Source organism: Uloborus diversus, chromosome 8 (genome assembly GCF_026930045.1).
Source record: "Uloborus diversus isolate 005 chromosome 8, Udiv.v.3.1, whole genome shotgun sequence".
In the NCBI taxonomy this organism is placed as follows: domain Eukaryota; kingdom Metazoa; phylum Arthropoda; class Arachnida; order Araneae; family Uloboridae; genus Uloborus; species Uloborus diversus.
Window position 1 is genome coordinate 15,326,334 of NC_072738.1, and position 12,431 is coordinate 15,338,764.

The following is a 12,431-nucleotide window of genomic DNA, read 5'->3' on the forward strand; positions in this document are numbered from 1 at the left end:
ATCTAAAGAAGTTCTTCTGCCCTTATATAAAAGTTCGGTAAGACCTCATTTGGAGTATGCTGTTCAGTTTTGGTCTCCTTATCTTAAGAAAGATATATTATGTATATATTATTTAATTATATATACATATGTATATAATATTATTTATGTATTGGAAAGGGTTCAAAGGTGGGCTACAAGGCTAATAAATGAACTTTCTCATTTAGACTACGATTCCAGGCTTAGAATGCTAAAAATGTAAAAAATGCTAAAAGAGGGAACATGGTTCAGTTTAAATTTATTAAAATGAAAGATGTTACGGGGCTAAAGTTTAGCAATGAAAACAGGACACGGGATCATTGTTTTAAGCTATTTAAATATCAGACTAACATGGATATTAGGAAAAATTATTATTTTAGCAGGGTAGTGGAACCTTGGAACAGCTTACTGGAAGAGGTAATGAGCAAGGGAGTAGATAGTTTTAAGAGGGCCACTGATCTTCACTGGGGATTGTAAATTGACTAGGACCAGCCTAGCTGGGCCCAGAGCCTGTTGCTGGTCGTCAGTTTTGTATTTGTATTGAAAAATAAATCATTTGAAATAAATTATTGTAGTTGCGGAACTTTAAATCAGAAATATATAATTTATGAAAATTTAATTTTTGTTCTGTGGTATCAGACTTTATATAAATTATTATATTGCATAAAATATTACACACTGGAAGAATAAAAGAAAAAACATTGGTTTTTTTTAAACAAAAAAAAAAGCATTTTATTACTTGAGCAAGAAATAAAAATGTAGAAAAAAAAAATTGATTTTTAAGCTATGAATGAATGAATAAATGAAATGAAAAGGGAGCGGCACTCAAAAAAAGTGCAAGCACCCTGATCACTGGTCTATTGTACTATCCCCATTAGGACCTCTAAATCATTCAACTAAAAAATGCATTTCTTTTTACAGAATTATATCTGTAAAGTTGATAAAGAAGAAAGAAAAAATGTAAACATGTAACATATTCAAAGTTGATATTAATAGCCTTAAAGTTCTGTGCAACAATTATTTATCGAAGAATATTTATTGCTTGTGTGCTATGGCTATGGTAGAATTTTTTATGTAAGTTTAAATCTGTGTTATTAAAAAAAAAATCTGTCTTTGTTTGTCAGATATAAAATGAAATAAACAAAGTATGTTTTAAGAAATAAATGTCCATAAAATTTACATTTTAGTTTGTATGTAGAATGTATCTATAGTTGGTAAATAACAATGCTAAGCCTAACGTGGAGCTTTCCCAAAGTTACCCAGAAAAGAGGAGAAAAACTTTTTTTTCTCATTTTACTAAATATTACTAAATAAACTGTTAAAAATACAGATAAATTCACCATATTTTGGAAATAAAATGCCTGATTAATGAATTTAATGTTACTTACTTGAAAAAAGATTTGTAGGAATTGCATATCGACCGATCCCAAGCGGTAATTCTGTAATCAACGTTATGGGTTGGTTTCTTCTATGCTCGATAGATAGCGCCACTACTTTTTCATGAATTTTTTTTTGCTTTCTTTTCAAAAATGTCTTACGATCAAAACGAAAATTTAACTTACAGAGTAAAAGAAATCACTGATAAAAATGCTGCAAATGTAAGTTTTAAATTTTTTTTTCTTACTTTAATTGCGGATAATCCCGGGAAAAAAAATGTTATTAAAGGGACAGAACAGTCGATTTAAATTATTGGAATTTAAGAAAAAATGAGAAAATTCATGTGCCTAAAGGTTTAACGTTGTAATTAATAATTTAATCAACGGTCTAATTGATACAACTATATCAATTAGATAACATTATATGCAGTATTCGGGGGGGGGGGAGTACATATATATAGTGTGAAATGTAAGTCAGAACAGCTCTTTTACAAAAGTACTCCAATAGGCTTTCTAGTTTTTTATTTATTTATTTATTTATTTTTTTTTTTTGAAAAACACAAAGACACACATATATAATATATGCCAATGATTTTTTTTGGTGGGAGGGGGGGGGGGAGGGTGTGATCGCTTCCTTTGGGGGGGGGGGACACATTTACCCTTAGTTTTATTTACCCATGTTTTGTAGCATTTTTTAAAATTAATTTTCTGTTTAGTTTGTTCTTTAACTTTTGTTGTTTTTTCCACCAGTATTTACATGATCTTTACTAAATTGCTATGTTGGGCCTTTTTTGGTTAAAGATTTTTTAGATTGTATTTGTGTTTCAATAAATATTTAATTAATTTCTCTTTTGAATGGCTTATACAGATTTAACTTAAATATGCTTGTTAATTTTATACACAGAACTGGTTACATCAACCGATTCCGATCCGCCGGTCGAAATGCGATCCGAAAACTGCTGGAAACGATAGTCCGTTTTGGAAAATTATAGGCAATTTTTTACTTGAACTTTTTGATCGCCAGAAAAAAAGTCTTTGTTCAGTAGAAATATTTTTCTAAACAATCGGGACTGAACCTCATTCGGATAATTAGAACCAGAAAATGTTCTATTGAAAAAAAATAATTGAGTGTATGTGATGTTACTTAGTTGTAAAATAGTTTATTGAAAATGAAATAATAAAGTAAAATTGCAAAATTAAGGAATAATTATTTGAAAATGGGAATGATATTTCACCAAAAAAATTATAATTTAAAAATGAATAAATAGAAAAATGAAATAAAAATGAATTATAAAAAAAAATGTAAACAAATTTTCAGAACTTATAAAAATTCTCCCCGAAATTCAAAAAATCCCCCCTGGAATCTGAAGTAACGGGGGACATTCCCCTTCCAGAAATTGAACCTTATTTCAAACCCTGTTATATATACATTTAATTGAAAGTAACTTGCCTTTGTATTGTGATTGTCAATTTAGCAGTGCATCCTGTATGCTTTGAAGGACCATCCCCAGAAACTATTCTGTCTGTCATGCACACAGCGATAGCTGATTTTGTATTTATTAAATCTCCCTGATTTCGGATATGTTGTTGCAACACGCCAAGTACTTTTTGTATCTTCACTGTGTTGCTGTAACCAGTTCCGTGTATAAAATTAACAAGCATATTTAAGTTAAATCTGTATAAGCCAATCAAAAGAGAAGTTAATTCAATTTTTATTAAAACACAAATACAATCTAATAAATCTTTAACCAAAAAAGGCCCAACATAGCAATTAAGTTAAGAACATGTAAGTACTGGTGGAAAAAACAACAAAACTTAAAGAACAAACTAAACAGAAAATTAATTTTAAAAAATGCTACAAAACATGGGTAAATAAAACTAAGGGTGAATGTGTCCCCCCCCCCCAAAAGGAAGCGATCACACCCCCCCCCCACCAAAAAAAATCATTGGCATATATTATATATGTGTGTCTTTGTGTTTTTCAAAAAATAAATAAATAAATAAATAAAAAACTAGAAAGCCTATTGGAGTACTTTTGTAAAAGAGCTGTTCTGACTTACATTTCACACTATATACATGTACTCCCTCCCCCCCCCGAATACTGCATATAATGTTATCTAATTGATATAGTTGTATCAATTAGACCGTTGATTAAATTATTAATTACAACGTTAAACCTTTACGCACATGAATTTTCACATTTTTTTTTAAATTCCAATAATTTAAATCGATTGTTCTGTCCTTTTAAGAATATCTTTTTTTTTTCGGGAATATCCGCAATTAAATTAAGAAAAAAAATTTTAAAACTTACATTTGCAGCATTTTCATCAGTGATTTCTTTTACTCTGTAAGTTAAATTTTCGTTTTGATCGTTTGTAATATTAATATTTGAATAAGTAAAGCCGGATGATAAGCTATCGATGGTTAAAACTTCAAAAGACACAAGACATTTTTAAAAATAAAGCAAAAAAATCATGAAAAGTAGTGGCGCCATCTATTGAGCATGGATGAAATCAAGCCATAGCGTGGATTACAGAATTACCGCTTGGGAACGGTCAATATGCGTAGGAATTCAACAACTTTAAATTGGCATTCCAAAATAACTTTCAAATATTAACTTAAGATTTACTGTATTTTACAATTTGCTATGTACAGTTTTGCCAACTATTTTCCTAAAATAAAGAGCAGAACAATCTCGCCAGTAGAATGCAGCACTTTGACTCCATTAAAAAAAAAGTTCGAATGTACTAAAAAATTTGAAATGGTGCAAAGTCAACTGAAGCAGTTCAAAGTTTTCTTGAATGACCATACTACATAAAAGCTCAAAATACTCATTTTCCTTTGAATTCATTCATTATATAATTAGCATGTAAGAAAACCATAAAATGTATTTTAATATTGTGAAATAATCTGATTGGTGAGGACTAGACCTGGATCTGCGTACCCGCAGACCCAGGGAGGCACATCCTTTAAAGAGCCCAACAGCCCAAGAAATTGGAAAAAACTAGCACTAAGATTTATTAATGTAGCAAATATATACTGCTGGCCTATGGGGAAGGGCCCTACAGATTTTGTTGCAGGGGGGAACAAAATTTATAGATCCGGGCCTGGTTAAGACTCCACTTCCTTTCTACCTTGGAATGGGTAATACAGTAAACCAGTCTGAATTGAACAACGGTGGTGCAGTAAGATCAACTTAGATAGGTGGGCAACTTGTAGAAAGTGATGACAATTTTTTTCTGTTTGGAATTTTTTTTTTTAATGTAAAAAATAAAACCTATATAGATAAACTTAAACAGCAAAACTTCATCTAAATGCAAAGTTTCCAAATTACTAATTCCCATCACTTTAAAAGTTGATATGAAAGAAAAATACGTAACGTTATATGCTGTAAATAATCTTTATGATAAGTGTACTGGTGGATATCAGCAGGGGCGTGCTTAGAGTTTTAGCGGCCCTGTGCGAAATTTGTTTTAATAGTAGGTTCTTAATCATTTTTGTTATTTATTTATTCTCTCCCAAAACATAACCCGCTGTAGTGTGCCATCCAGCTGTATAAGTTAGTTCTAGATTTTTATAAGTAATTACAAAATTAGTGTGAAAAAGTATGTCACAAAATATGGTTGCAAAGAAAATTTTTGGAGTCCGAAGGAGATGTAATTGATGAAATAAAGACTGGTATCCAAATTGTGTTGTTTTTAGCCCTGAGGGGGGGGGGAGGTATGAAACATGAAATTGAAATCTAACTTCAGAACAACGTTTGGAAAAAGAATGAAAATTTTCAGCCTTTTTCTGCTTTTTCACTTATTTTTGCTACTAGCAAATATAGAGAGTCATTCCATGTCAAACGACCTAGGAGTCCCTGTTCTACTTTCTCCGATTTGGATGAAATTTTATAGAGGTGTAGAGATGCCTTTGAAACTAACTTATGCAAATTTTCAGCTTCCTAGATCCAAATCCTGAGGATCTAGGATCTCCGAAAAATGTGATCCAAAATGGAGGACTAGCTTTTTGTGCCAAACTGCCAAGTTTGGACTAAGTTTACAGAAAATTTTATCACACTGGAAGCCTGAAATTTTTGGTGCTTAAAGTACAATTAGCTGTCAATACATTCAAGTATTTTTGAAAATTTGAACTCATTAGATTTTTCATAGCACGCGTGTAAACTCGTGAAAAAGCGCAGTGGGGAAATTTTTTCCTGGATTTTAAGTTGTCATAAAATGTGAATAAAAATAATTCAAAGGCTCGTACTTCGTGATTACATTGTAAAAATACTTGTTTTTAATGGATTACAGTTTCAGAGCTTAAATATCTATTTTCTAAAAGATATTGTCATCCAAAGGGGCTATCAAAACCGTTCAAATGAAAAATAGTGTATTTTCAAAGCGCTGTTGCTCAAGTTTGTCACCTCTCATCTTCTTTTCGTTAATACTGTAAAATCCTTCTAATGCAGACAAAAAATTTTTTGTCCGCAATAGAGGGGTGTCCACAGGACAGGGGTTTAATAAGTCTATTTGCCTTGGAATTGGGGAATTAAAAATTGTCTGCATAAGAGGGGTGTCCGTTAGGAGTGGTTTTACTGTATCATGAGAAGGAACAGATGTTTTCCTTTCAAAATAAGTTTTTTCTTCGATGGTGTTCTTTTGTTTAAGGATAAAAAAATGAGCGAAAAATTCGGACTGTCGAACGGAATTGCCATGTGTAAGAGCAAGTTGCTAAAAATTTTATCACACTAAAAGCCTGAAATTTTAGGAGCTCAAAGCACTTTTAGCTGTCGATACATTCAAGTATTTCTATGGATTTGAGTTTATTAACTTTTATGTAGCATGCATGCAAATTCGCAAGAAAAACGCAGTGGAGAAACTTTTTCCTAGATTTTAGAATGTCATAAAATATGAACGAAAATTATTCAAAAGCTCGTACTTTGAATTTAATTGTCAATACACATGTTTTTAACGGGTTATAGTTGCAGAGCTTAAATATTGATTTTCTAAAAAATATTGGCTACCAAAATAATTCACTTGAAAAATAGCCTATTTTTAATGTGCTGTAGCTCAAGTTTGTCCCATCACATCTTCTTTTTGTTGGTACCATTAGAAAGAAGATATTTTTTCAAAACTTTATAGCGGCCCCTTAACTTCAAAATATTTTAGTGGCCCTCTGCGGCCGCACAGTTTGCCACCCCTTAAGCACAGCCCTGGATATCAGGCATAAAATCTTTATCACTGTACCCTAATCACCATTTTTTTTTTTTTTTTTTGGATATGCCTCATATTATCTAGTCTAGAAAATCACCAGTCATTATATGACGGGTGCAAATTTCTTGGCCATTTCCATTCCATTCTATTAGTAAAAATAAGAAACCTAACTAGTTAAGTCCTATCACAATTTATGCGAGAAACATTTGAGTTCGAGATGTCAAAATTCAAATGATTTTTTTTTCCATTTTTTTTTTATATCTGACAAAAGTGGTCAACTTAGACTGGTGGTCAATTTACTAGGATGGTCAATTTTACAGGTTTTACTGTAGAGGGAGTGGAACAAAATCTTGTTACACAAAAACAATCCTCTTATGTGGGACACAAATACTAACAATATCATTTTTAAGTCTCTTTTTTAGAGAAATATAGGCTGCTACAAGTAACCTAGGTTCAAAAGGCATTGACAATATTAAGAATATATACATTATAATTATTTAATAAAAGAGACTATTGTTTGCTCTCTTTAAATCAAGGAAGCATAAAGCTTATCCATAAAATTTCACTCATTTAAAATTTATCCTTAAATTCGATATCTCCCTAATTCAAAGTTATGCTGTAGTATATTTTTCTTACTATCTAGGAAATTTGTTGGAAGAAGAGGAAGTTCTCGACTGGCTAAGGAAAAATAGGTATCGTCATCCGGAACTGAATCTTTTTATGTATGGATTAGCAGCAATAAGTTTAAGTTTCGTTCTATATACCATTGTTTTAATTTATTGCTTCAATAAAAATAAAGACAAGAAAGAATAAAGTGAGAGGAACTCAATACATGCTTTATCTGTGAAGAAATGGACCTCGGTGAAGGGGAAATTCCAATTTTTCCCTTTGGAAAGAGAGGAGATTATTTCTGCTGAACTCTAAGGAAATGAAATTGTGTACAGTCAGATCAGCTTTATTCACCTTTTCTGCAACTTTGCTTGACCAACATTATCGATATTTTGTATATAAAATGGAAAAGAAAGAGCTCTATATTCATACTAAATGTATGTACATCATGCATTGATTATACTATGTAGCTCTTTGGTGTAGTACATGTGTGCATAATATCTATATGCACTTGTATGTACATATATATGCTGAGACACGTAACTAAAAATTTTTAAGCTACATACAATCTGACCTGAATATAAGATCACCCCTCGGGACTTCTCGAAGCTTACCTTATAAGTGGGGCGACCTTATAACCACTTCATAAATATTTATTGATAAATAAGCATGTATATAGTACATTTATTCTTTGTAAAATTTAATATGTTCAAGAATATCAGTTAATTAGTTTTTTATAGTTGAATCGATTTGAACCAATTAAAATTTTTGCAATCAATAAGGAATTTTAAAATGATTTTTTAAAACTTTCATTTAGAATAAAGCTGCATACAAAAATGCCCTAGCAAAGTCTTGATGTGCAAATTACCTTAGTTAAAATTATCATTAATACAGGACTAATGCATTTTTCTTTAATTTAAGCACAAAATTTTCCAAGTATTTTCTGAAAACTTTCTTTGTCTTCTCACAACTGGTAAACTAGTGTGATATGTAGATGCTGAATGCCCATGTTACTGCTTCATATTTTAGTATCACTGTTGTAATGCTCGCTTCTACATGATTCTGTACCCTATATGCTATGTTAATAGGAAAAATGATTTTTCGCTTTTTAAGGATTGTACATATTGTGGAAAATTCTTGAAAGTGAATCTGTTAGGCACTGAAATCATTCAAAAAAAAAAAAAAAAAAGCTTACAAAAGTGACCTTATAAGCGATTAATGTACTATGTCCTTACCATATATGTCCAATAATACATAACACAGAATTCCTATTCAGTGAGCCAAGACTTTAGAAAAGTGACTTTATATGCAAAGTGACCTTATAAGTGGGTGATCTTATATCAAGGTCTGACTGTATATATCTTTAAAAGCAATAGCTATGTTGTTTCTGCAATACAAAGAGATGTAAAGAAGCTTATTTTGAAAAAGTTGCATTTTATAAGAATTAATTAATGAATTGTTGGAATTGCAGTGTGTCAAGATTTTATTTGCTAATGCTTTTTAATCACTGCCATTTTTTCAATTATTTTTCTTTTTGCTTCCATCTTGCACTTACTAGTGCCCAACAACAAACACTATACACCACATTTTGCTGACTCTAATCTGCGTGCCTTCATTCTGTATGCTGGAGAACACAATTGGTAACATAATTTCTCTTCTGTTAGACTTTTGAGCTGTTTTAGAGTAAAATTGGCATGATGATTTCTAAACTGTAGTTAGTTTTCTTCTACTACGCTTGGTTTTTTTCTCTACACCTTATGTGCATGTGACCACTTTTTGCATATCGCAGAATACCCCATTAATTATACAGGGTATCTGCTACATTTAGTTTTCAAATCCATGATTTTCCACAACCATGGAGTGCAAAGTTTCAGAAAACATGCATTTTTCACTAGAATTGTCTAAATTAGTGCTTTAAAAATAATATAGACAATTCTAGTTTAATTTTTCAGCTGTGCTTTGCACATAACATATGAAAACTCAAATTGAAGCCTAACGTAGCAAAGCTGAGCTACTATTACAACTAAAAAAACATTGAAAGCATTATATGATTGAACACTTAGAAAATCATGCATATTTGATTGCCGTCCTAACATTTTTAACTTACTGTTTAGAGGAATTTTGTTTTCTAAACTCTTCATAAGTTCGAAGTAAACCCTTGTAAAAATTAGAAAAAGAAAAAACAGAGAACAATAGGGGATGTATTAGTTTTAATTGACTCAGCTGCAAATAGTTTAACATTTTTAAGTGGGCGAATAAAAATAACAAGTATGCAACTCTTCAATTACAGAGTATAAAATACAAGGAGGGTTAAACAGTAATGGTAAACATAAAAATATTTAGGTCCACGCCATAGAAACACAACGTAAACAATAACTAGCAAGTTTTACAGAAGCCGATGCGATTGGACTTCAAAATGCATAAAAAATGGGAATTTACATGTAAAACTGTAAATAGCAGCTAAAATGCATGAAATTTACACCTAATTGACAGACTTAAGCACTTATGTCTGTTCCAGAACTCGAAATTTTGACCAATTGTCAATTTGTGTGCTTTTTGAGTTTTTTTTTTGCTGAAAATCATGAATTTTCATGACAAGTTTTGATCATGATCAAAATAATTTCCTAAATGTGGCGGATACCTTGACTATACTTCCACTTTCACTTTATTGCAGCAAAAAATTTAATTTTCAGAAAAGAAATTTTTTATAATTCTGTGTTTATCAGCAACACACAAGTTTTTTTTTTTTTTTGTGTGTGTTGTGCATGAAATGTATGTAATAATTGTTTAAATCTTTTTTTCTTGTCCTTAATGTTTTCAAAAATGTTATGTTTTTTAAATTGATTGCTTTGATACCTGTGTATAGCCTAAAAACGTGACGTGATTGAGCAAAAATGAGATTGTTTTTGAACTCAGAGGCCGTAAGTTATTCTGAAATAAGTCACAGGTCTAAGACAGCTAAATTGCAGTTATCCAGGGTAATCTGATTTTTTTTTTTTTTTTTTTTTTTTAAATTATCGCATTACAACTAGCAACCATATTCATAAAGCTGCTGCATTCGATTATACCCTTAGTACAGCATTATTTTCTCTCGGGTTTTCTTATAAGCTTGAAAAAGTTTTCACTTGTCTTTTTTGTAGAACACAAGGCCATCAAAATCATTCATTAACTTATGTCAGTCAACGACTGAATCATATCATTACTGTCTCTTTGTTTTTAGTCTAGTCGATATTTTACTAACTTATAATACATGGACTTATAAGTTAATTTTAAAGTTCATTTATAATCATAAGATTAAGATTCCTTTTTCGTTCCCCCTCTAAAAAAGGCAAAATTAATAGTTGCTATCAGCCACATGGTGACTAAAATTTGAAAGTGGAGGTTAAAAACCACCTGTCTATTGCCACCCGATCGCTATCACAAAAGATAAGCTAATGACCTTAAAAGCATTGATTCAGGTTTACTTTTCTTGTGCCTGTATATTTATATGTATATTTTTTTTCATCAGAACAGCTAGCATTATAAAAAAACATACAAATATACTAATGCAGTCTGCTCTTTAAAATTATAAAGAGGTTGCTCAATGTTGACTTATATGTGTATTTTTCATGTATGTGATGTTTTGGAGGCATAAGGACTTCCTCTTACATTCAAGTTTTACCATTATCTAACAAACATACATTTCACTAAGAGCTTCCAATCAAAATTTATTCATCACATTTGTACGCAAATGTATGTAGAGATTGGAAATTTTAATTTTGAAGCATTGTGGCTGATTTTCATCATAAATATAATTACCAATGTAATCTTTAAATGTTGCCTTGTTTTTTTTTTTTTTTTTTTTTTTTTTAAATTGAGTTCTTAAAAATAGTTTCTAGGTGAATTTGAAAAAAAAAAAAATCTGTAGATTTTTTTTTTTTTAACCGTAGTTATGAGAAAAGCAATTGCAGTAATATTCTTTAGCATTCTTTCCAATGCAGTTCCTAATTTAATCTTGAAAAAGTCTGTTTTTGAAGTTTACATAATTTTTATTGTACCATAAAGCATTTTACATTGAATACAAGGAACAAAATGATGCTAAAATCAAAATTAAGATTTTCAACTTTTTCGTTTAATACTAAGCTGCGTTGTTTTCATTGATTTAGTACATTGTTGCTGTAGGATTGTTAATGGTGGAAGAAAAAAAATTAAAGCCAATAATTTCATCAAAAAATAATTCTGTTTGAATTTGTCTGCTTGTCATTTGTTTATACTGTAATTATTAAATTGTACCCATCATGTGAATAAACTGTCAAGAGCAAAGGTTTGTCAAATTTCTCTAGTTCTTCTCTTGATACATTACAAATAATTAAAAAAAAAAAAACAAAAAACATTGCATTAATTTTGAAACTTAACGTTTTAAATCTGAAACTCTTTTTAAGCTGAAGAGTAAAACCTGTCTATGATGATACTGTTGGAACCTAAAAAAAATTGTTATAGACAGTATATTTATACCACCTCTATTTCACCAATATTACACCTCTTATATATATTTACACCTCTACGTGCTGTGTGCATATAATATGTTGAGTTTTACTTCAATAAAATTGAACTAATTCTATAATTTCATAATAGGCAATCTTTTTGTAATCTTAGCTTTTCTAACTTACAGGGTTCGTACGGGTCATGGAAATCCAGGAAAGTCATGGAAAAAAATAAGTAAATTTCAGACCTGGAAAAGTCATGGAAATTTATTTAAAGATCATGGAAAAATGCCCTGGGTTAAGAAAAAGTAACAGTAGCTAAAAGAGCAGTAGAAATCTGGAGTGATTTAACAGTATTACGCATAAAAGCTATTAAATCTGGAAAATTGAACGATCCCAAAAAAACAAATCTGAACTTTGAAATCTCATTGCATCCACTTCTGTAGCAGCCACTCGACTATTTTTGTAATATTATTTTAGTGCTTGGAAATCACTCATTTTGAATTTTTATCTTTATTTTCAACGCTTTTTATATTCTGCAGTAGCGAACTTGCACGCTCTTGAGTTCACCACCTCAAAGAACGCAATTCAATTGCATCCGAGTTCGTTTCCATCACTTATAAAACTGTATTATTAAACTTATCTGAGTTTATCTTAATTTGTTGAAGGTTTTTGAAAATGAAGATCTTTAGTCAGGTGATAGAATACAAAAGTAGGGAATAATAAAACAGTGGTGCCCAACATATGGCCCACAAAATTAATCCATG

The 12,431-nt window shown here is 30.7% G+C and overlaps 1 protein-coding gene across 1 annotated transcript in view; it reads left to right on the top strand.

Moving 5' to 3' along the window:
• The window catches only part of LOC129227940 (uncharacterized), a 94,997-nt gene extending 83,496 nt beyond the window's left edge, over positions 1–11,501 (top strand). The window contains exon 36 of the mRNA XM_054862563.1: positions 7,236–11,501. Within this exon, the coding sequence (XP_054718538.1) occupies positions 7,236–7,405 (170 nt within the window). The 3' untranslated portion in view covers positions 7,406–11,501. The remainder of the gene's footprint in view (positions 1–7,235) is intronic.
• The last annotated feature ends 930 nt before the right edge of the window (positions 11,502–12,431 follow it).